This window comes from Myotis daubentonii, chromosome 3, assembly GCF_963259705.1.
Source record: "Myotis daubentonii chromosome 3, mMyoDau2.1, whole genome shotgun sequence".
In the NCBI taxonomy this organism is placed as follows: domain Eukaryota; kingdom Metazoa; phylum Chordata; class Mammalia; order Chiroptera; family Vespertilionidae; genus Myotis; species Myotis daubentonii.
The window spans coordinates 43,634,854-43,657,686 of NC_081842.1; the positions used below are offsets into that span (position 1 = coordinate 43,634,854).

The 22,833-nt window shown below is 38.4% G+C and overlaps 1 protein-coding gene and 1 non-coding gene across 7 annotated transcripts in view; both read left to right on the plus strand.

Annotated features, from left to right (window-relative positions):
* Positions 1 to 22,833, plus strand: part of VPS8 (VPS8 subunit of CORVET complex) — a 268,045-nt gene that overhangs the window by 4,940 nt on the left and 240,272 nt on the right. For all 6 annotated transcript variants that reach the window (XM_059687232.1, XM_059687237.1, XM_059687235.1 and 3 more), the window contains exons 2-4: positions 11,268 to 11,513; positions 12,288 to 12,356; positions 19,823 to 19,953. In XM_059687232.1, the coding sequence (XP_059543215.1) occupies positions 11,361 to 11,513; positions 12,288 to 12,356; positions 19,823 to 19,953 (353 nt within the window). In that variant the 5' untranslated portion in view covers positions 11,268 to 11,360. The remainder of the gene's footprint in view (positions 1 to 11,267; positions 11,514 to 12,287; positions 12,357 to 19,822; positions 19,954 to 22,833) is intronic.
* On the plus strand, positions 3,464 to 3,594 carry LOC132232211 (small nucleolar RNA SNORA51). Its single transcript, XR_009452349.1, has one exon. It is a non-coding gene; the product is annotated as a small nucleolar RNA SNORA51 (small nucleolar RNA).

The window sequence follows — 22,833 nt, forward strand, 5'->3', positions numbered from 1 at the left end:
TTTGTCTCTAAGCTTTTTAGTCCACCCCTCTTTTTTTTGTCTTTGGAGTAAAGTTTACTAGTATAAAATCTACTCAGAGACCAAGGTCCATAAGTTTAGTACCTATGTCTTCTTCTATGTATTTTATTGTTTCAGGTCTTATATTTAAGTCTTTAATCCATTTTGAGTTTATTTTTGTGTATGGTGTCAAATAGCAGTCGTTTCATTCTTTTGCATGTGGCTTTCCTATTTTTCCAAAACCAGGGGGTGGTGTGGAGCGTGGTGGGATGGTGGAGCAGGTGAGAGGGTGGCGCCAGGTGTTGATGGGTTGCCAGGTGAAGCTGTGGGGCTGCGAGGCTGGGGGCGCAAGCTGAGGCCCGTCCCCACAGGCCACTCCAAGGGACCCCATCTGCACACAAATTTGTGCACCAGGCCTCTACTGCAGCGGTTCTCAACCTGTGGGTCGCGACCCCTTTGGCGGTCGAGCCACCCTTTCATAGGGGTCACCTAAGACCATCCTGCATATCAGATATTTACATTACGATTCATAACAGTAGCAACATGACAGTTATGAAGTAGCAACGAAAATAATTTTATGGTTGGGTCTCAACATGAGGAACTGTATTTAAAGGTCCAGAAGGTTGAGAACCACTGCTCTAGTGTTATATATTTCTAAGAACTTGTTTATTTCTTCTAAGTTATCAATTTTGGTGGTGTATAGCTTTTAATAGTATTCTTGTGTAGTGTTTTGTATTTTTGTAGTGTCCATTGTAATTTCTTATTCATGTCTGATGTTGTTTATTTGGGTGTTTTCTCTTTTTTCCTTAGTAAATCTAGCTAGAGGTGTCAGTTTTATTTATATTTTCAAAGAACCGGTCTTTATTGCATTATTTTTTTTCTTTTGTCTTTTTGTTCTCTATTTTGTTTAATTCTGCCCTCATTTTTATTATTTTCCTTCCTTTTGTTGACTTTTGGATTGTTTTGTTCTTTTTCTAGTTCTTAAGGTGAAATGTTAGGTTGTTTGAGATTTTTCTTGAGGTAGGCCTGTAATGCTCTAAACTTCCCTCTTACCACCACTTTTGCAGCATTCAAAAAATTTTGATCTATGGTATTGTCATTCTCATTTGTCTCTATGTATCTTTTGATCTCCTCTTTTATTATTCTTGGACCTAGTCATTGGTCAGTAACATGTTGTTTAATGTTCACATATTTGTGGGTTTTCCAGCTTTCTTCTTGCACTTGATTTCAGATTTCAAAGCGTTGTGGTTGGAGAATATGCTTGGTATGATTTAAATCTTCTTAAATTTGTTTAGGCTAGTTTTGTGCCCCAAACATATGAATTCTTTGAGAATGTTCCATGTCAAACACTCTTCCTTTCCTTCACTTTTCTTTTTAATATTTGTTGTTCTGTATGTACCTCCTAAGTTTTAAATGACCACTCTTCTCATTTAGACATTTACCAAGAGAAGAGAAAAAGAAACAGCCTTCTGGGCATTTTCATAGTGACAGCTCTAAGCACTGTGGGTCGTAGTTACCTACATGTGCCAATTCTTGGAAAGAAACTCAGGGGTCAGGTAAGCAGCTCATCTCAGTATAGAGTAGCATTGCATCTAACCCAGGGCCTGCTTCTAAGGTGAAACTGAGTACTCTTGAAAATTGAGTACCTTCAAAGTACCCTGGGAAAGAGTCATGCTGGAGATTGACATAGGATCTCTCAGGAAGTCCAACACAGCCAGTTTTTGCTCCATGTTGGAAGAGCATGCTGTTTGCTATTTTGAGCACAGATGAAATTGATTGCTTGTGCATGCAAAAACTGAGACTGACCAAAGGACAGCAGATAATCCATTTCCTCTCCCAGGCTCACTCTGAAGCACGTAGTTATTGAATGGAATAGTATACAGAGTCCCTGGCTCTTTGTGAATCATTTCTTTTTCTCTCTTTCTCTTTGTTAAAGATAATAGATGAGTTCCTGTAAATTGAATGGATATATGATACATTTTCACTGTTTTCATCTTGGCTTATAGGATGAATTAATGTAAAAGAACATGAAACATCTGAATTTGTGGAGTTTGTGTCATGTTACACATGAGCAAAATGTTCACTAAAAGATAAAATCAGTGTTATGGATTTAAAAAAAAAAATCTCACCTAGATATAAAGAACTTGCAAGGTGGGAGACTTTTTGGGGTAGAACAACTAACCACATCTTATTTTAAATGACCAGAACTGCTATTTGAAGCTCTGGAAACCAGTAATGAAGTGTTGCTTGGCTGTTTACTAGTATGTAGGGAAGGTGGGTAGGGATGACTGGCTGGCTGCATTGGTGGGTTGATTAGGCATTGGAATTAGGCATTGGAAATACAATGGTGAAAAAGACAGATCTTTGCTCTCCTGGAACCTGCATTCCAATAGAGGGAAGGGAATGGTGGTTCAGACACTGAAAAAATGATTGTGACATAATCCTATATAATAAAAGTGTAATATGCTAATTAGACCGGACATCCTTCTGGACGACCTTCCTGATGAAGCCAGGGCTGTGAGGGAAGCCCAGGTCCCGATTGCCTGCTGGCGGCTGCAGGGAAGCCTGGGTCCTGGGTGCCTGCCGGAGAGAAGCTTGGGGAAGCTCAGGTCCCAGGTGCCAGAGGGAAGCTGGTGCCGGCAGCCAGGGGAAGGAAGGCCTACTCTTGCATGATTTTCATGCATCAGGCCTCTAGTTAGTGTAATAAAAGAGAAAAATATAAGTACATATTAACAGGGAACCTAGTCTACCTGGTAGTTGAGCAGGACAAAAAAGGTTCTTTTAGGAATCAAAGTTTTAGCTGCTATCTGAAGGATGAATATGATCAGCAGTAGTTGATAAGGCTGAATAAATAAAGATAGAACTCAGTTATAACTTGGCTTATTAAGGCATAGATTCCTATAATCTGTGCGACAGTATCCTCTGAAGCATAGCAGTTACAGGTAATAAAACATGTATTTAATTTGTAAGACAGGTGTTTTCCCATCTTCCAGTTTCTGTGTTAATCAGCAAATATTTATTGAATGTTTACATAGCTATGCAAGTCAGTGAGCCCGGTGATGTGGAGTAAACAAAGAAGCATGGTCCCACTTTCATTGTATAGCTAGGGAGAAAAGACATAGTCACATGGTACGTTAACTAATGAATCAATATGAGGAAAGTGACATGGCACTGTTCTAAAGAAGATATGCATTCTGGATTTAGAGGATGCTTGGGGGAAGGAAGTTGTCCAGAAGGAGGAAGGAAAGAAGGAACTTAGATAAATTTTAGAAGAAAAGGAAAGGGAAGGTCAAGTAGAGTGAGTAGACATGGAGAGAAAGTGGAAGCTATTCTTGAAGCACTGAATTCAGATAGCGAGTTTAGTTGTAAGGGAAAGTAGGGCCAGCTCATGTGATGTCTGGAATCATAGGCTTAGAATTAGGAATTTTATCCTGTAGGCATTGGGGAGCTCTTAAAAATGAGTCTAGGCCTCCTGGTGCTTACCACAGGCTGTGTTCTTACACTGACTGTACAGAAATAGGAGGCAGAGTAAACTTACCCCATATACACCTCACTCAGGCTCTTTGCCTGGTCTGTATTGTGAATGGGGAGACATTGAGAAAAAAAAAAATGAGTCCATTTACCCCAGAAATATAGTAGAAAACTAACAGAAGTTAATCCTCTATTGTATTTTTTTTTTACAAAACCACAAGAAGACAAAGCAAAACAAAGAAGTAAATGGAAGAAAAAAACTTGGATTGGGAAAGCTAGAAACAAAGTTGGCATGTAAACTTGTTTGCATATCATGGTTTTGTGATAGTTTTCTGGGATACAGTAAATTAAAAAAACAAAACCACACACTTGATTTGATTTCACTGTAATGTGAAAAGTTCTAGGATCCTGGCACTTGAGAACAGTTGGGAATGTTTGCCAAAGTAAAAAAACAAGCAAACAACAACAACAACAAAACTGTTGAAAGAGTTCCACATTAACCTGTCCTAATCTAGGTCACATTCTAGAGTTATTATTCAGTTGGCCAATGTCATAATGGGGTCATTGCTGTTTATATTATTTATATGTATATATATTTTTAATGGTCCTTGAATCTATTATTAATTAGTTGGGAAGAACCTTATTAATTAAGAGGGAACAACCTTAGGAACTATCAAGATGTCTGATAATATTTTATTTATTTATTTAAATTCTTTATTTTTGAAAGTATTACATATGTCTCCTTTTTCCCCCATTGACCTCTCCCCACCTGCTCCTGTCCCCCAGCCCAGCCCCCGCCCCCCCTTGTCTGTGTCCATTGGTTATGCTTATATGCATGCATACAAGTTCTTTGGTTGATCTCTTACCATCCCCCCTCCCACCCTCACTTGCCTTCTCTCTGAGGTTTGACTGTCTGATCAATGCTTCTATGTCTCCATCTATTTTTGTTCATCAGTTTATGTTTTTCATTATATTCCACAAATGAGTTAGAGCATGTGATATTTATCTTTCTCCGACTGGCTTATTTCGCTTAGCATAATGCTCTCCAGGTCCATCCTTGCTGTTGCAAATGGTAAGAGTTCTTTCTTTTTTACAGCAGCATAGTATTCCATTGTGTAGATGTACCACTGTTTTTTAATCCACTCATCTGCTGATGGGCACTTAGGCTGTTTCTAAATCTTAGCTATTGTAAATTGTGTTGCTATGAACATAGGGGTATATATATTCTTTCTGATTGGTGTTTCTGATTTCTTGGGATATATTCCTAGAAGTGGGATTACTGGGTCAAATGAGAGTTCCATTTTTAATTTTTTGAAGAAATTCCATACTGTTTTCCATAGCAGCTGCACCAGTCTGCATTCCCACCAGCAGTATATGAGAGTTCCTTTTTCTCCACATCCTTGCCAACACTTGTGGTTTGTTGATTTGTTGATGATAGCCATTCTGACAGGTGTGAGATGGTACCTCATTGTCATTTTGATTTGCATCTCTTCGATGATTAGTGACTTTGAGCATTTTTTCATATGTCTCTTGGCTTTCTGTATGTCCACTTTCGAAAAGTGTCTATTTAGGTCCTTTGCCCATTTTTGATTAGATTGTTTATCTTCCTTTTGTTAAGTTGTATGAGCTCCCAAGGTGTCAGATAATTTTAAGTCTGAACTATTAAAATATTAGTTTATCAGCATTGAGAAGAGGACAACATACTGGGTGATCATGAGATCATGATTCTGTGATATACATTTCCTGTCATATTAATTTGACTTCGTTCTGGGAGAGACTAGGACAATTGAGGTTACCTGTCATGTTGTCTGCAGAAACTGTCTGGCATTGCATTGCCTTAAGAATGATAAAAACACTAGATTACCCAATGATTAGGTGAAGAACTAGTTGTAGAATTGTATTTCAAGAGGAAATTATCAGTAGTTTATTGCCAACCTCTGCACTGAGATAGCACTTAAGTGTTTTCTGAAGACAGTATCAGCATCAAGTGTGTAATATTAAGTGTCATATATTAAGCATTTCACCATTGTTCTGCATATTGAAATGAAAAGCTTGCTCAATGAATATTTGGGCAACACCAAGTAACAAGGGAGGGGTTAGTATTTCAGAATGTTGAAGATGTTACTAACAAATAATTGAAATTTATTAGTATATTTGTTCCTTATTGTTAATGTGACAAATTGCCACAAATTTAGTAGCTTAAAACATAGATTTATTACTGTCCAGTTCTGTGATTCACAAATCCAGCACCAGTCTTCGTAGGCTAAATTCAAGCTGTGGCAGGGCTGGGTTCTTCTGGAGGCTCCAGGAGAGAATCCCCTACTTGTCTTTTGCAACATCTAAAGACTGAGTGAATTCCTTGTCTTCTGGCACCCTTCCTTCATCTTCAAAGCCTACAATATAGCATCTTCTGTTGTCACATCTCGTCCTCTGACATTCTTCTGCCTCCCTTTCCACTGCTAAAGACCCTTGTGATTCCATTGGGCCCACCAGATAATCCAGGAAAATATCCCAACTCAAAATCCGAATTTAATCAAAACTGCTGATCCCTTTTGACACGTAACAGTCAGAGGTTCTGGGGATTAGAAAGGGCATCACTGGGCACTGTTATTCTGCCTATGACATGTAGGTTCAGGCACACTCAGTTTCTAAAAAGTTTATAGAAGCTTCTTTGGTGAACTCTTTTTTTAAAAAAATGAGCATTGTGATCTTTTGATTCAGCAGTTCTACTAGTATTTGGGCTGGAAACATTTATTGACATAAAGAAAGGAAAAACTGCTGGTTAGTGACAAAAGAGGACGTTGATGTAAAAAAAGGCATAATTTTAGAATGAGTTAGTAGTATAAGATACTTATCATAATTAAGTTTTTATTAAGTGTGCGTGTCACTTTGCTGGAGGCTGTGCTAGTCTTAGGCAAAACCCCACAACCATCTCATGAATAAACTTCTAATATTATATTAGAAGCATATCCTTCTGATAAGGTATTCTTTTGATAGCTTAGTGTGGGCTACATCATAACAAAATACTGGCTCTTGTTTCAGGGTCTTTAACTTTAAAAGAATTTGGAGATTTTTGAGGAAATTTTAAATGATAATAGCTAATATTTCTTGAAAGCCTATTCTGTGTCCAAGCATTATTTTAAATGTTTTATAGTCACTGTATCATTTATTCTTGCAAAATAGGTAGTTGCATTCCTAGGAGTCAGGACTCTCAATTGTAAGTGACCAAAAAAAGAAAATTGGGAGAGTATTTTGGCTTATGTATCCAAACTTCCAGAGCTAACTTCATAGAAAATCGGAAACTTGCGACTTGAATGATATCAGGACACTCTTTCCTCTTCTTTCTTGCTTGTGTTTGTGGGTTGATTTAATTCTTGCTAGAGAATCTGAACCTAGAATGTAAATTGTGTCTGTAGAGGTAGATTTCCAGTAACAAATGCATAGTAGGTGTTTGGTTGATATGTACTGGATAAATGATCTCCTTTTCTGCAGAATAGGGTGAGGCAGGGAGAGGTGCTGCCCAGCCTTATTACTCATTGTTTAAAGCAGCGGTTCTCAACCTGTGGATCGCGACCCCTTTGGTGGTTGAATGACCCTTTCACAGGGGTCGCCTAAGACCATCCTGCATATCAGATATTTACATTACGATTCATAACAGTAGCAACATTACAGTTATGAAGTAGCAACGAACATAATTTTATGGTTGAGTCACAACATGAGGAACTGTATTTAAAGGGCCAGAAGGTTGAGAACCACTGGTTTAGAGAACAATGGCAATGGATCTTTCTCACCAGTTCCATTTTAATGAATCCTGGTGAGGACTCTGGTTACTTTAGGCAATCTCTATTACTAGGGGATTTAAAATTTTTTATTTTATTTTAATTTTTTAAATTAAATCTTTATTGAAAGTATTACAAATGCCAACCCCCCCCCAACCCCCCATTGATCCCTTCTAGCCTGCTCTGCTCCAGGCCTTCACCTCCTATTGTCTGTGTCCATGGGTTATGCATATATGCATACAAGTTCTTTGGTTGATCTTATCCCATCCACCCACCTACCCTCCCACGCCTTTCCTCTGAGATTTTTGATTGGCAGCCTCCACAAGAACCACGTGGTTTGAAGGAGCCCTTTCCAGAACAAGGGGTGCTGCTCTGTGTAAAGAACACAAAGAGCCTCAGTAAAGTTCATCTTACATATGTAGAAATAGACAGGCTCCAAAAGGATAGACAGATTGACCAAGGTTACCAATAGGAACTGGTAAAGTCTAGATTCAAGCCTGATTTTAATTGACCCTTTGACTTGTGTTCTTTTCACTTTGCTACCACATCACATCAATCACCAGAGCTCAGTGAGGTGAAGGTTGGAAATGAAGTAGGGTAGCATGGCAGGACGATGTTCTTTTATTGGTGTTCAGAGATGCTGACTGAGCAGTTCTGTGAGCCTCTAATTCCAGATAGGAGATATAAAAAGAGCTAGAAAAAAGTTGTTCTCTTTTCTCAGTTATTTTAGAAAGACAAATGCAAAGAATGAAACATTATAGGTTATTGATAATTTATATAAAAGCTTTCTTTTTTTCTCTATGGTCTTTTCTACTATTTAAGTGCGGGTTTTTATAATACTAAAAGCATAATATGCTAATTAGACCGACAGCTGAATGACCTTCCGATGTCATTCTGGACGTCCTTCCAGATGAAGCTGTGGCGGTGGGGGTTGGGGTTGAGGCAGAGGCGGTTAGGGGCGATCAGGCAGGTAGGTGAGTGGTTAGAGGTGATCAGGCAGTCAGGCAAGTGGTTAGGGGAGTTCAGGCAGACAGGTGAGCAGTTGCGATCAGGCAGGCAGAGTGGTTAGGGGTGATCAGGCAGGCTGGCGAGTGGTTAGGGGCAATCAGTCAGCCAAGCAGAGTGGTTAGGGGTGATCAGGCAAGCGGTTAGGGGCGATCAGGCAGGCAATCAGCTGAGCAGCTAGGGGCAATCAGGCAGGCAGGCAGAGTGGTTAGGGGTGATCAGGCAGGCAGGTGAGTGGTTAGTGGCGATCAAGCAGGCAGGCGAGTGGTTAGGGGTGATCAGGCAGGCAGGCGAGCGATTAGGAGCCAGCAGTCCTGGATTGCAAGAGTGTGCAGGCCAGGCTGAGGGACCCCCATCCCTCCTGTGTACGAATTTTGTGCACTGGGCCTCTAGTATACACATGAATAAATCTCAGTAACTTTCCTGAGGAATCACTGAATATAACTTTAATTGTGCATGTTTGCAAACATTCTTTGACTAATTGTAATAATTTTTGCTAAGTGGTACAAACAAGAGTGAACTTTATTAAGGAGTAACTTTTCATGAGCTAGCTCAGTTTTCTTTGAAGAAAGGCATATAATATTGCTAATATTGCTACCATATTTGGCTCATTGCAAAAGAAGCAGTACATTTAGTAACTGAGATTGGAAGGATACTTTCTAATGTTGCCAGATACAGAGTACCCTCAATTATGTCTTTTAGGAATATATTTAATAGCATGTGTTTCATAAAAGCCTTAGAGTCTATCTTCTGTGGCATGTGAAAGAAATTAGTCTGTATTTGATAATATGCCAAATGTACTAGCTAGAAAAAATTGGTTTCAGCCCTTAAAAAAACAGTCTTCATGAGTCATACACATAGTAGATATTAATTTTTTTAGTGTGACAAAACTGAAACACTGAAGGAAGTGAAATTAATTGTAAGTATGGGAACATGGGGAATTAATGGTGATGGAAAAAATAAAATAAAGAAAATAAAAAATGAGCCTAATTAAACAAAAAAATGAGCCCAGTTAGATAACATTTTGTATTTTGGGCATGTTATGTATTTAAAAAAAACCAACATGCTCTATTCCCTTTAAAAAATTAGCTCTTTCAATGGCTCAGCAGTTGTCAGCTCTTTTTTTTTTTTTCTTTTGCCTTACTTCACTAACGTGAAGGCAAGAGTAAGAGTAAGAGGAGTTTGGTGGGGAGAGTTGTTTTTATTATCATTATTACTATGGCATTGTTTCTGCTTTCATATTTTTATTTCTTTATTCTAAGCAGGTAGAGCTAAGTGATGGATTTTTAAAAGTTTGGTCAATTGGAGTCTAATCAACACTAATAAAAGAGAAAAATGGTAATTGGCGTACGAGCTACCCTTTTCATTGGCTAATCAGGGCTATATGCAAATTAACTGCCAACTAAGATTGGCAGTTAACTGCCAACAAGATGGCGGTTAATTTGCATATGTAGGCACAATGCAGGGAGGCGAAAGGGAAAGCAGGAAGAAGCCCCCTGCCACTGACAGTGATCGGAAACCCAGGGGGGAGCTAAGAGCTGGGGGGCAGGGCAAAGGCGGCCCTGGGGCCGCCTTTGCCCTGCCCCCCAGCCATGATCGGAGAATCAGGTGCCTTTGCTGCCCTGGCCAGTGATAGCAGGAAGTAGGGGTGGAGCCAGCGATGGGAGCTGGGCACAGTCGAAGCTGGCAGTCCCGGGAGCTAGGGGCCCCTTGCCTGGGCCTAAAGCGAAGCCCACGATCGTGGGGCCGCTGCAGCTGCGGGTCCCCGCTGCTCGGGCCGGACGCCTAGGCCAGAGGCGTCAGGCCTGGGCAAGGGGCCGATCCTGCGATTGGAGGGTGATGGGGGTCAACGCCTGAGGGCTCCCAGTATGTGAGAGGGGGCAGGCTGGGCTGAGGGACACCCCCCCCCCCCACACACACCCAGTGCACGAAATTCGTGCACCGGGCCCCTAGTTATAACATAAACTAAAAACATTTAAAAGTAAATTTAATCTCTACACCTGGCTATATTTTTAGTTTTCTAGAAATTTTGCAGATAATTGCGTGCTAGACAATTTTGTGAATAAACAAAATTATCTGTTTCTTTTTTAAAAAAAATATTTTTATTGATTTCAGAGAGGGAGAGAGAGAGATAGAAACATCAGTGATGAGCAAGAATCATTGATTGCCTGTCTCCTGCACGCCCCCTACTGGGGATTAAGCCCGCAACCCAGGCATGTGCCCTGTCTGGGAATTGAACTGTGACCTCCTGGTTCATAGGTTGACGCTCAACCACTGAGCCACGCCAGCCTGGCCATCTGTTTCTTTTTGATATAGCATTGTATTATTTAGTGCTGTGAAATCTACAAAAAAAAAAGTGCACACTTTTTTTTTTTTAAAGTATTTCAGTTTTCCCTGAAAATGTCCATGTTTCTGTATGACTGGTTTTCTTTCTAGAAATCTCTAGTTGGTTGTGGAATTATTTTATTTCAGCAAAATTGTTACCTACACTGATAGATCTTAACCCTTCAATTTACTAGTATCATATTAAGTGACTAGCTATTCATTTTGGGCTCTTTGTGTCTACCCAAGGCTCTCTGAGGGATCTGTGGCCCTGTATAGATGCCAGTGAAAAACTTGGTCTATATGCTTATCTACAGAGGAATTAGAGATCTACTCTGAGGTTTAAGAATGTGATGAAAGGGTTAATTGTAGCTTTTGGCAACAGTTTGTCCTTATGCTCTTAGGAACATAAATCTAATTAATACCAGGCCTGGTGACGGCATTTATCCCAAGTCTGTCACTATCACCAGACTTACGACTTCGGGTGGTGGGTCCCTTCCTAGCTTCCTGAGTTAGATGTTCTTCCTTTATGCTCCCATAGAAACCCAGCTCCATATCATACCTCATATCCCAGTTTTGATTTCCCTTTGCCTATAATCAGATGATTAAGTTTCCCAAAAGTCTGACCAAGTAAGTCTTCAGAATGTCCAGTTGAGGAAATCTAAACAACATATTATTTTCTTTTTTGAAAAGAGATCATCATTTAGGTCATCATGATTTAAGGCCAAAAAAACAAACAAACAATAACTTGCTTGGATTGACTGAATACAATTCTTAAAAGTAAATATGGAAAATGAACCAGACCATGAAAATGTGGAACAGAGCCTCTGTGCCAAGACTACTGAAGAAGAACTGAATAAACCTTTCAGTCTAGAAGCTTCACTTTCGAAATTCTCCTACATAGATCTGGACAAGGAACTGGAGTTCAAAAATGATCTGGTAAAATTCAACTTTTGTTAAGTGATGAATTCGACAGGAATGTTGATTAGACTGTACTTTATAATCGAAGACTTTAAATCTATCATTTTTGCATGGATTAATAAGAGTCTGTATACAGTTTTATGAGATACTATCACTCTTCATTTGTATAGTTCATTTTAGTTTATGAAATACTTTATTACATGTTCTCATTTGAGCTTTACAATACTCTGACAATCCATTTTATAAAAGAAACTGAAGTGCCACTATATTAAATGACTTAAGATCATAGAGCTAGTGGTAGGTTTAGAATTCTTACATAGTAATTCCCACCCCCCCATGAGAATATTTAATGACAAATTGTTTGACCTAGTTAATCTCACCATCATTTATGAAATGACTAACAAATGCAATGTCAGACCTTTGTATATATAGCTTATATGACTTATGTCTAAACTTAGAAAATTAGGGATTGTCATAAAACATGCTGTTTTGTCATATCTAAGAAAGCAGATGCCAAAGTCCTTCAACAGAAGCTTTCTGGAAAGGGCTGTCCGGATGGTGTAGTCAGTGCATATTTGTCTTTATAATCACTGATAGGTGGATGGGAAAGGAAACAATTCTGTAGTCTTTTGACCTGATCCTTATTACCATGGATTTTTATTGAGTTGCTTTCTGTGTGATCAGTTTGGTAGTATGTGTGTCTCTTAATTAATGGTTCAAAATTAATTAAAACATGTGATTGTAAGAGGGAAAGCATCATTGTGTGAGCATTAATTTCTTTTCTCTATTTAGATTGATGACAAGGAGTTTGATATTCCTCAAGTTGATACTCCTCCAACATTGGAAAGCATACTAAATGAGGTACGTATATATTAGTGATCATTTTATGGTATTGATTACACTACTAGATTAGTTATAGTATACTAGTATATATCAATATCTGCACTGTCGAATGGGAACCACTAGCCACATGTGGCATTTTAAATTTACATTAATTACAATTAAACAAGAATTAAAAATTCAATTCCTCAGTTGTACAAGACACATTTCAAGTGCTCAGTACTCCACATGTAGCTAGTGGTTACTATAGTGAACAGCAGAGATGCAAACTATTTCTATCTTTGCAGAAAGTTCTGTTGGACAGTGCTGATCTAGATTGTGAGCTTTTTAAGGGCAGAAGCCATGTCTTGGTCATCTTTATGCCCAGTACAATGCCTCCTACTTGGTAGATTTTAAAAAAATGTTTTATTAAGTGAGTTGAAATACTAAACTCATGTCACTTTTGAGATTTGTATTATGTTTTGATAACGTTATCGCGACCAGTGATATTCAAATAGCTCGTCCTCTGATACTAAAGAACATCTGCAGCCTTGCAATGTGCCTCATCATCCTTCTATATAAAGAAAAAACAAGCTCCATAATTTATCTTATGAGCACTATCTGTATTAAAAAGTTTCTCAGACTTTTGAAATGATGTTATCCTTTTCTGAATTAGCGATATAAAGACTTTGTAAAGGAACTTTGTGGAAGTACATGTTTGTGAAATATACCCTGCATCTGCTGACAATTCTTTAACTCAGTCTTCTTGATCTTTTACAAACTTGCTTAAGACTTCCCTTGAAGGTTTTAGCTTCTATTTTTTAATGTATAAATCTATTTCAGATCCTTGGTTGTGTTTTCTAAAAGATAATGATGCAAAGTTTCCCCAACAGAAATGCCCACTGATCCCACAGCTCTGAGTGAGTTGGGCCTTGGTCTTTATTACTTCTTTCCGTATACTACTTTTAGGGTAATAGCCAACTCTTTATTATAGGATGGGAACTACTTTCTTTGTGAATTGTATCTTTCATTTTTCTCACATGACTTTTATTTCTATTTTTATATTAGTTAATATTGCTGTTACTTTAAAAAAAACTTTTTATTGTTGAGAGCATTACAGATGTCCCCCCCATTGCACCGCCCCCCCACCCCCCCATTGCATCACTCCACCTAAATCCCACCCTGTCCCAGGCGTTCACCACCCTATTTATTGTTTATGTCCATGGGAAATGCATGTATGCATATAAGTTCTTTGGTGAATCCTCCCCCCCCGCCCCCCGCCACACACACACACACACACACACACACACACACACACACACAATCTTCCCTCTGAGATTTGTCAGTCTGTTCCATGTTTCCAGGTCTCTGGTTCAATTTTATTCACCAGTTTATTTTGTTCATTAGACTCCTTGTTCGTTTATTTTGATTTTTAGATTCAGTTGTTGATAGATACGTATTTATTGCCATTTTATTATTCATATTTTTGACCTTCTTCTTAAAGAAGACTCTTTATGTAATACTGGTTTGGTGGAGATGAGGTCCTTTAGCTTTTTCTTGTTTCTGAAACTCTTTATCTGACCTTAAATTCTAAATGATAGCTTTTCTGGGTAGAGTAATCTTGGTTGTACGTTTTTGCTTTTCACCACTTTGATTATTTCTTATCACTCTCTTCTGGCCTACAACGTTGAGAAATTAGCTGACACTCGTATGGTGCTCCCTTACAGGTAACTGTTTTTCTCTTGCTGCTTTTAAGATTCTCTCTTTGTCTTTAACCTTTGGCATTTTAATTATGATGTGTCTTGGTGTGGGCCTCTGGGTTCATCTTGCTTGGAACTCTCTGTGCTTCCTGGACTTGTATGTCTATTTTTTTTCACCAGGTAATGAAAGTTTTCTGTCATTATTTTTTCAAATAGGTTTTGAATTTGTTGTTTCCTCTCTTCTCCTTCTGGCACCCCCAGGATGTGAATGTTGGTATGCTTGAAGTTGTCCCAGAGACTCCTTATACTGTCTTTATATTTTTTTATTCTTTTTTCTTCTTGCTCTCCTGATTGGGTGTTTTTTGCTTCCTCATATTCCAAATCGATGATTTGATTCTTGTAATCCTCTACTCTACTGTTAAATCCCTGTAAATTATTTTTTAATTCAGTTAGGGTATCCTTCATTTCTAACTGGTCCTTTTTGGTGTTTTTTGTTTTTGTTTTTTTTTAAATGTATTTTTATTGATTTTTTACAGAGAGGAAGAGAGAGGGATAGAGAGTTAGAAACATTGATGAGAGAGAAACATCAATCAGCTGCTTCCTGCACACCTCCTACTGGGGATGTGCCCGCAACCAAGGTACATGCCCTTGACCGGAATTGAACCTGGGACCTTTCAGTCCGCAGGCCGACACTCTATCCACTGAGCCAAACTGGTTAGGCCAGTGATGGCGAACCTATGACACGCGTGTCAGAGGTGACACGCGAACTCATATTTTTGGTTGAGTTTTCTTTATTAAATGGCACTTAAATATATAAAATAAATATCAAAAATATAAATCTTTGTTTTACTATGGTTGCAAATATCAAAAAATTTCTATATGTGACACGGCACCAAAGTTAAGTTAGGGTTTTTCAAAATGCTGACACGCCAAGCTCAAAAGGTTCACCGTCACTGGGTTAGGGCTAACTGGTCCTTTTTGATGTCATTGATGTTCTCATTAAGTTCCTTGAAGTCCTCATTAAGTTCCTTGAGCATCCTTATAACCATTGTTTTGAAATCTGTCACTGGCAGTTTCCTTGCTTCTATTTAATTTAGTTCTTTTTCTGGAGATTTCTTCTGTTCTTTCATTTTCGACCTGTTTCTTTGTCTTCACATTTTGGCTGCTTCCCTGTGTTTGTTTCTATATATGAGGTAGATATGCTTTGTCTTCTGGAGTTGGTAGAGTGGCCTTGTATAGTAGGTATCCTCTAGTTCCCAATGGCTCAGCTTCCCCAGTCACCTGAGCTGGACACTGTAGGTTTGCCTGTCTGTGGCTATGTGTACTGTCCTGTGGTAGTTGAGCTTTGATTACTGTTGGCATCACTGAGAGGGATTGACCCCCCAGACCAATTGGCTGTGAGGACAGCTGCTACTACAGTGAAATAACTGCTGTGCAAGTCCAAGCAAGTCCATGGAGCAGGACTTCCTTCAGTGGGGCTTTGGTGCTCACCCAGTCCAACCCTTGAGTGTGTTGCTCCTGGATATGGTGGGGTTGTAATCTGCTATAGTCTGAAGCTGAACACAGGGTGCACTGTCTCAAGGGCTCCTGGGAGGTGCAAAGTCAACCACTGCCTGTGCTTTGCCTGGGGCCAGCTGGCACAAGCTACAGTGTGACCTACAGATGGCACTACTTGTGTTGGGCTTGGAAGTGCCCATTCCAACCTGTGCACCAAGGCAGGGTGCTGCTAGTGCGGGGCCTGGGACCACTTAGCAAGAGGTATGGGCATGCTGAGGCCAGCTGCTGTTTGAGAGATTTTAGGGAAGTCTGAAGCCTGAGCTAGGACAGGTCATTCATTTGGAAAAGCCACTACAAACAGCTTGGGAGGGGCTGCAAATTGGATGGGGCAGGGTCTCAGGGAAGAAGGTCAAGGGGGCGGGGGATAAGTGTTGATGGGAGATGACTTGACTTGGGGTGATGAACACACAATACAATAAATAGATGATATATTATAGAATTGTATACCTGAAACCTATATAATTTTCTTAACTGTCACTCTATAAATTTATTAAAAAGTTAAAAAAAAAAAAGAAAGAAAAGAAATTGAACAGTCTTCACACCTCAAGGGAGCTAGGCAGGCAAATAAGTGAAACTAAAAATAATTTAAGTTGTAGAACATTATGAAGACTAGAGGGGCAAATGTGTTAAAGGAAATGACTTTTAAGAAGAAAAGAATGAAAAGAGCAGAAGTAGAAAGTTTAAATAAGCACTTGCTCTAGGACAGTGGTTCTCAACCTTCCTAAAACCGCGACCCTTTAATACAATTCCTCATGTTGTGGTGACCCCCAATTTCATTGTTACAAATTGAACATAATTAAAGCATAGTATTAATCACAAAAACAATATGTAATTCTATATGTGTTTTCTGATGGTCTTAGGCGACCCCTGTGAAAGCGTAGTTCAACCCCCACAGGGGTCACTACCCACAGGTTGAGAACCACTGCTCTAGGATATGTGGGTTCAGATGTTCATCAAAATCAACCTGGAGAAAGTCTGGGAAGAAATAGACATCCAAGATATTCACAGGTTGGAAAGGCAGAGATTACTGAGACATCCTAAATTTCAGAATTTAGGGTATGAAATAATGTTGCTAGGCCTTATCATCCTTTGAAACTGTGCTATCTCTGAGGTTTTTAATTTTCAAATTCCATTCTCTAACTATAACAACCTCCCCTGCTACTCCCTTCCATTAAACCTGGTCTTTAACCTCATCAAGACCATGTCTCTTGATCCTTCTTAGGTTCCCATTCTCTGAGAGTAGTCCTGGCTTCACTTCAATCCTACTGTTGCATTGTGCTGTCAGGAAGCTCTTTTGAACTTTTTATTGAAGTATAACATACATATAGAAAAAGTGCACAAATCATAAGTGTATGCTTGGTGAATTTGCACAAACTGAACGCCCTGTGTAACCAGAATCCAGATGAAGAAGGAAAACATTACTAGTACAGCAGAAGCTCCTTTTGTGCCCCTTCAGCACCCAAACCATCCTAACTTCTACCACCATTGATTAGCTTGCCTGCTTTGAACTTTATATACATGGAATTATACGTTATGTGTTTTTGAGTGTCTGACTTACTTTCCTCAATATTATGTCTTTAGATATAGTAAATATACCAGTGATGGCGAACCTTTTGAGCTCGGCGTGTCAGCATTTTGAAAAATCCTAACTTAACTCTGGTGCCGTGTCACATATAGAAATTTTTTGATATTTGCAGCCATAGTAAAACAAAGATTTATATTTTTTATATTTATTTTATAGATTTGAATGCCATTTAACAAAGAAAAATCAACAAAAAAAATGAGTTCGCGTGTCACCTCTGACACGCGTGTCATAGGTTCGCCATCACTGGTATATACCATTATTTATTCATGTTATCAGGCATTTGTGTACTTTTTATTTCCTGGCTACTATGAAAAGTGCTGCTGTGAATATTCTCATTCTTGTCTTTAGTTCTGTATATACATACATACATAAAGATACACACACATTTCTATGGGATATAAACCTAGGTGTAGAATTGCTGAGTCATCAGATATGGGTATGTTCAGCCTTGGTAGATACAGCTACTCTTTCAGTAGCTGAAAGAGAAGGTATGATCATGGGTTTTTCAAAGTGGTTGTAATAATATATACTTTAGCACATATATGGTGTTCTGGTTACCCTATCCTTACCAACTTTTGAATTTTTCTCTCTTTTTCACTTAGCCATTCCTTTGTATAAGTGTGTAGTGGTATCACATCATAGTTTTTAATATGATATTCCCTGGAGACTGATGAAACTGGGTACCTTGATATATATTTGGCCATTTGGATATCTGTTTTGTGAATTGCCTTTTTATATCTTTTGTCCACTTATCTGTTAAACCTTTTCTTTAACTTATCCTGTAAGCTCTCAACCCTGGCTTAACTTCGCTATTTTCTTTAATTATAGCCCCATGTGTTTAAGAAAACCAAATAAGATTCTGATTGACTCTCCTGTTTAAGACCTTTGCGCTATAGTTCTGATTTCTGAATTATTTCCTTTCCCTTTTCCTAGCAGTTGTTCCATTCTTATACAACTCTCAAGTAGCATAATATTTCCTTGCTAACCTTAACCCTGTTCTTAGCAGACTTGTGTGTGGAGATATCTGAAAAGCAGTTGGAAATATGAGCCTAAACCTCAAGAGAAATGTTGAAACTGACGATACAGATTTTGAAGCCATTAGCATGACATTGTACTTGAAGCTATAGATATGGATTCGCTTGTTCCTATAGTCAGTGAAGCAGGAAGAGTGCTAAGAATATAATCCTGGGGAACAGTATCATTTAAAGGTTAGACTGAGGAGAAAATAGAGAACATGACTGCTAGAAGAGATCACATAACTTGGAGGATTACCAGCAAAGAGATGTACTAGAAACTAAGGGAAGAGAAAGTTTCAAGTAGGGATTGGTCAGTAGTAGTGTTGAATGAGGCATAGAGGATGAGAACATACTAACTGAAAATAGGCCCGTGGATTTGGCTAATTTCAGCAAGGGTAGTTGTCAGTAGCTGGTAATGGGTGGAGAAAGTAGAGATAATGAGTATGGACTGCTCTCTTAAGAACATTAATGGAAACGGTAAGGCAGAAGGTAGTCCAGCTGAAAGAGAAGGTATGATCAGAACATTTTTCTTTAATGTCTGTTGCTCAGAATCCACTTGTTCAAAGCCGAACTCCTCATTTTACTTTATCTGCCATTCTGCTTTCTTATCTCAGTAATATCACCTTTTGCCTAGTTTCTCAAGCTGAAATCCTTGGAATCTTCTTTGACTTCTGCCTTAAACTCCCTTCCCCCATATAAATGATAACCACGGATTTAGGATTTTATCTCAGTAAAATCTCTGTCATTATTCTTTTTCTTGATCTCTTCTGTTGCATTCCTAGGCTGGACTCCTTTCTTTCCTTGATGTTCTAATAGCCTTCTTACTGGTTCTTAATAGTCTCCCTGCCTCAGTCTCCCCCTTCTACCTTCATCCATCTTCACACTGCCCCATTTATCTTTCTAAAACATGGTTCCTATGATGTGTGTCCACTTAAAAATCTCAGTTGCCTTCCCACTGCCTACTCTCTATAGGACACTAATTCATTAAACAAATGAGACTGATTATGTGTCAGGTATTGTACTAGGCACTAGGGATACAGTGGTGGACTAGAAAGACATGGACTCTGCTATCATGTAGCTCAATGGGATATAAGGCTTTTTATGATTTGTGGTATAGGTTATTTTTCTTTCTACCATCACCTCCAACTCCTCCTCGTATACTCCAGTCATTTTGGACTACTTCTTTTTCCATGGACAAAATCCATATTATGAAATCACTGTGTTTGCACATGCTCTTTCCAACCCATAATGCCTTTCTTGTGTTGCCTGTCATATTTCTCATTGTGCACTATTTATAGTCAGGTGGTATTTGTTTTCTTCTAATTAGCCATTGACTGTTAGTTAACTAGAAGCACATCTATACAAATTTGAATTTTAAGAAATATTCTGCAGCTAACAATAATCTGCATAATTGCTCCTTCTTCCTGCTACAAGAAAGACATTTTTGGAGTGAGCTTTTTGTAGAAAGATGTCTATCTAGAGTTGAAATTTAATTCTGTACTATGCCTCTCTGGTCAATAACAATGCGTAGAAAAGAGGTGTAAAGCAAAAATAAGCATGCAGATGTTTTGGAGAAACCTATTAATGCCTATCTGACTTACAGATTTTTTTGGAATTTTGAATTTATTGATCCATATTCTTTCAATTTAGACTGATGATGAAGATGAGTCCTTTGTTCTTGAGGATCCTACATTGTTAAACATTGATACTATTGATTCTCACTCCTATGATACTTCATCTGTGGCAAGCTCAGATAGTGGTGACAGGACCAACTTAAAAAGGTAAGTACTCATTGAAATCACAATTGCAAATAATTGAAATATTTGATCATTTAAAATTTAAATATTTCTTTATAGTGCAATATGGTCTGCTGAAGCCCTGCATAGGAAGTAGAAGCCCCACTTGGGTGGAAGTAATATGTTTATTAGGCCCTAAAGATTTTGGCACTGTTGAGGAGAGAGGATAAAAAGATGGGTACTATGACCACCGTCTTTTGCACCTCCAGTAGGAAGCTGTAATAACAGCCAGGGACTCCCCAAAGCAGTAGAGCCCCTGAAGGGAGCACAAGTCAAACCTGGCACAGTGTAGAAACATGGAGCTTGGTTTACTCACCATCTTTCTGTTCCCTGCACGCCTCACCCCCTTCTTCCCACTCTCTAAGGTCAGCTCCAACATTCCTTCATTCCCTTGGAATGGGTTCAGAGGAGAGTCACAAAGATGATTAAAGATTTGTTAAAAGGACTTTTAACCCTAAATAAGTTCATTTTGGCTGCTTTTCACCTTCTAAATTCTTGGAGAGCACATGAAAAGGAAAGAGAAGTGGAGGAAGCATAATGTAAATACTTTATTGAATTCATGTGTAACTTTAATGTTGATAAAGTTGTCTGTATTTTTCTTGTCTTCTTAAATTTCACCTGTATCAGTGCTGTCTTCTTTAGGTTGTCAGCTTTTGTGGATTAGGGGCCATTGCTGGGTATATTAACCTGTTCATCACTGTTTCCTATAAATAGATAACTTAAAACTTTTTCAGCTTTATTGAGATGTAATTGAGATGTAACACTGTAGACTAAAGGTTTACAGTGTGATTCTTCGATATACATATATTGTGAAATGATTACCACAGTAGGGTTAGTTAACACCTCCATCACCTCACATAATTGCCATTTCTTTTTGTGGTGAGAACACTTAAGATCTGCTCTCTTAGCAACTTTCAAGTATATGCAGTATTGTTAGCTATAGTAATCATGCTATACATTAGATTCCCCAGAACTTATTCATATTGTAACTGGAAGTCTGTACCCTTTGGCCAACATCTCTGCATTTCCCCCAAGCTCTAGCCCCTGGAAACTACTATTCTACGAGTTTGGCTTTTTTACATTCCACATATGAGATCATACAGTATTTGCCTTTCTCTGTCTGACTTATTTCATGTAGCATAATGCCCTCAGTGTCCATCATTTTGGCACTAATAGCAGGATTCCTTTCTTTCTCATCGCTGAATAATATTCCATATTGTACACACACACACATCCTCCACATCTTTTTTATCCATTTTTCTGTAGATGGACTATTGGGTTGTTTCCCTATATTGACTATTGTGAAAAATGCAGCAGTGAACATGGGAGTGCAGATATAGTGACTTCATTTCCTTTGGTGGGATTGCTGGATCATATGGTAGTTCTATTTTTAATTTTTTGAGAAATATTCATACTGTTTTCCATAATGGCCATATCATTTTTATTCCCACCAATAGGATTTCTTTTTTCTTAGGTCCTCACCACCAATTATCTCTTGTCTTTTTTATAATAGCATCCTAATAGGTATGAGGTGATATATCATTGTGGTTTTGATTTGTATTCGCTGATGATTAGTGATGTTGAGCATCTTTTTATGTACTATAGCTGTTGGCCATTTGTATGTCTTTTTGGGAAAAATGTCTACTATAGTATTCACATCCTCTGCCCATAATTTTACTTGTATTGTTTATTTTTTTTAATATTGAGTTGTAAGAGTTCCTTATATATTTTGGATATTGACCCCCTTATCAGATAGATGATTTTCAAATATGTTCTACTATTCCATAGATTGCCTTTTAATTTTGTTGATTATTTCTTTTGCTGTGCAGAAACTTTTTAGTTTGATGTAATCCCATTTATTTATATTTGCTTTTGTTGCTTGTGCTTTTGGTGTCATATCCAAAGTGCTTTTTGCCAAGACCAATGTTGAGATTTTTCCCTATGTTTTCTTCTAGGAGTTTCATGGTTTCAGGTCTTATGTTTAAGTCTTTAATCCATTTATTTTTTGTGAGTGGTGTAAGATAGAAGTATAGTTTTATTCTTCTGCATATGATTATCCAGTTTCCTCAACACTATTTATTGGAGAAAGGATTCTTTCCCCATTGAGTGTTCTTGGCTCCCTTGTCAAATTTTAGTTGCCCATATTTATTTTTGGGCTCTCAATTCTGTCCCATTGGAATACATGCCAGTACCATACTGCTTTGATTACTATAGCTTTGTTATATAGTTTGAAATCAGGAAATGTAATGTCTAGCTTTGTTGTTCTTTCCTAAGGTTGCTTTGGCTAATTTGGGTCATTTGCATTTCTACATACTAACAACAAAATGTCAGAAAAAGTAATAAAACAATTCCATTTACAATAGCATCAAAAAACAATAAAGTACTCAGGAATAAGTTTAACCACAGAGGTGAAAGAACTGTACACTGATGAAAGAAACTGAGGAAGACACAAATGAATGGAAAGATATCCCATTTTAATAGATTAATATTGTTAAATGTTCATAATACCCAAAACCATCTAAAGATTTAATAAAATCCCTATCAAAATCCCAATGATGCCCTGGCCGGGTGGGTCAGTCAATTGGAGCATCCACCCTCGCACCAAAAGGTTGCGAGTTTGATTCCTGGTCAGGGCACCTACAGGAGAAAACCCATTTATGTTTCTCACATCAGTGTTTTATTTATTAATTTATTTGTTTTTTTATATGTGTTTTCATTGATTTTAAAGAGAGAGAGAAACATCAATGTGACAGAGAAACATTGATTGGCTGCCTCCTACATGCCTCCTACTGGGCATGTGCCCTGACCATGAATTGAACCAGCAACCTTCTGGGTTATAGGATGATACTTAGCCAACTGAACCAC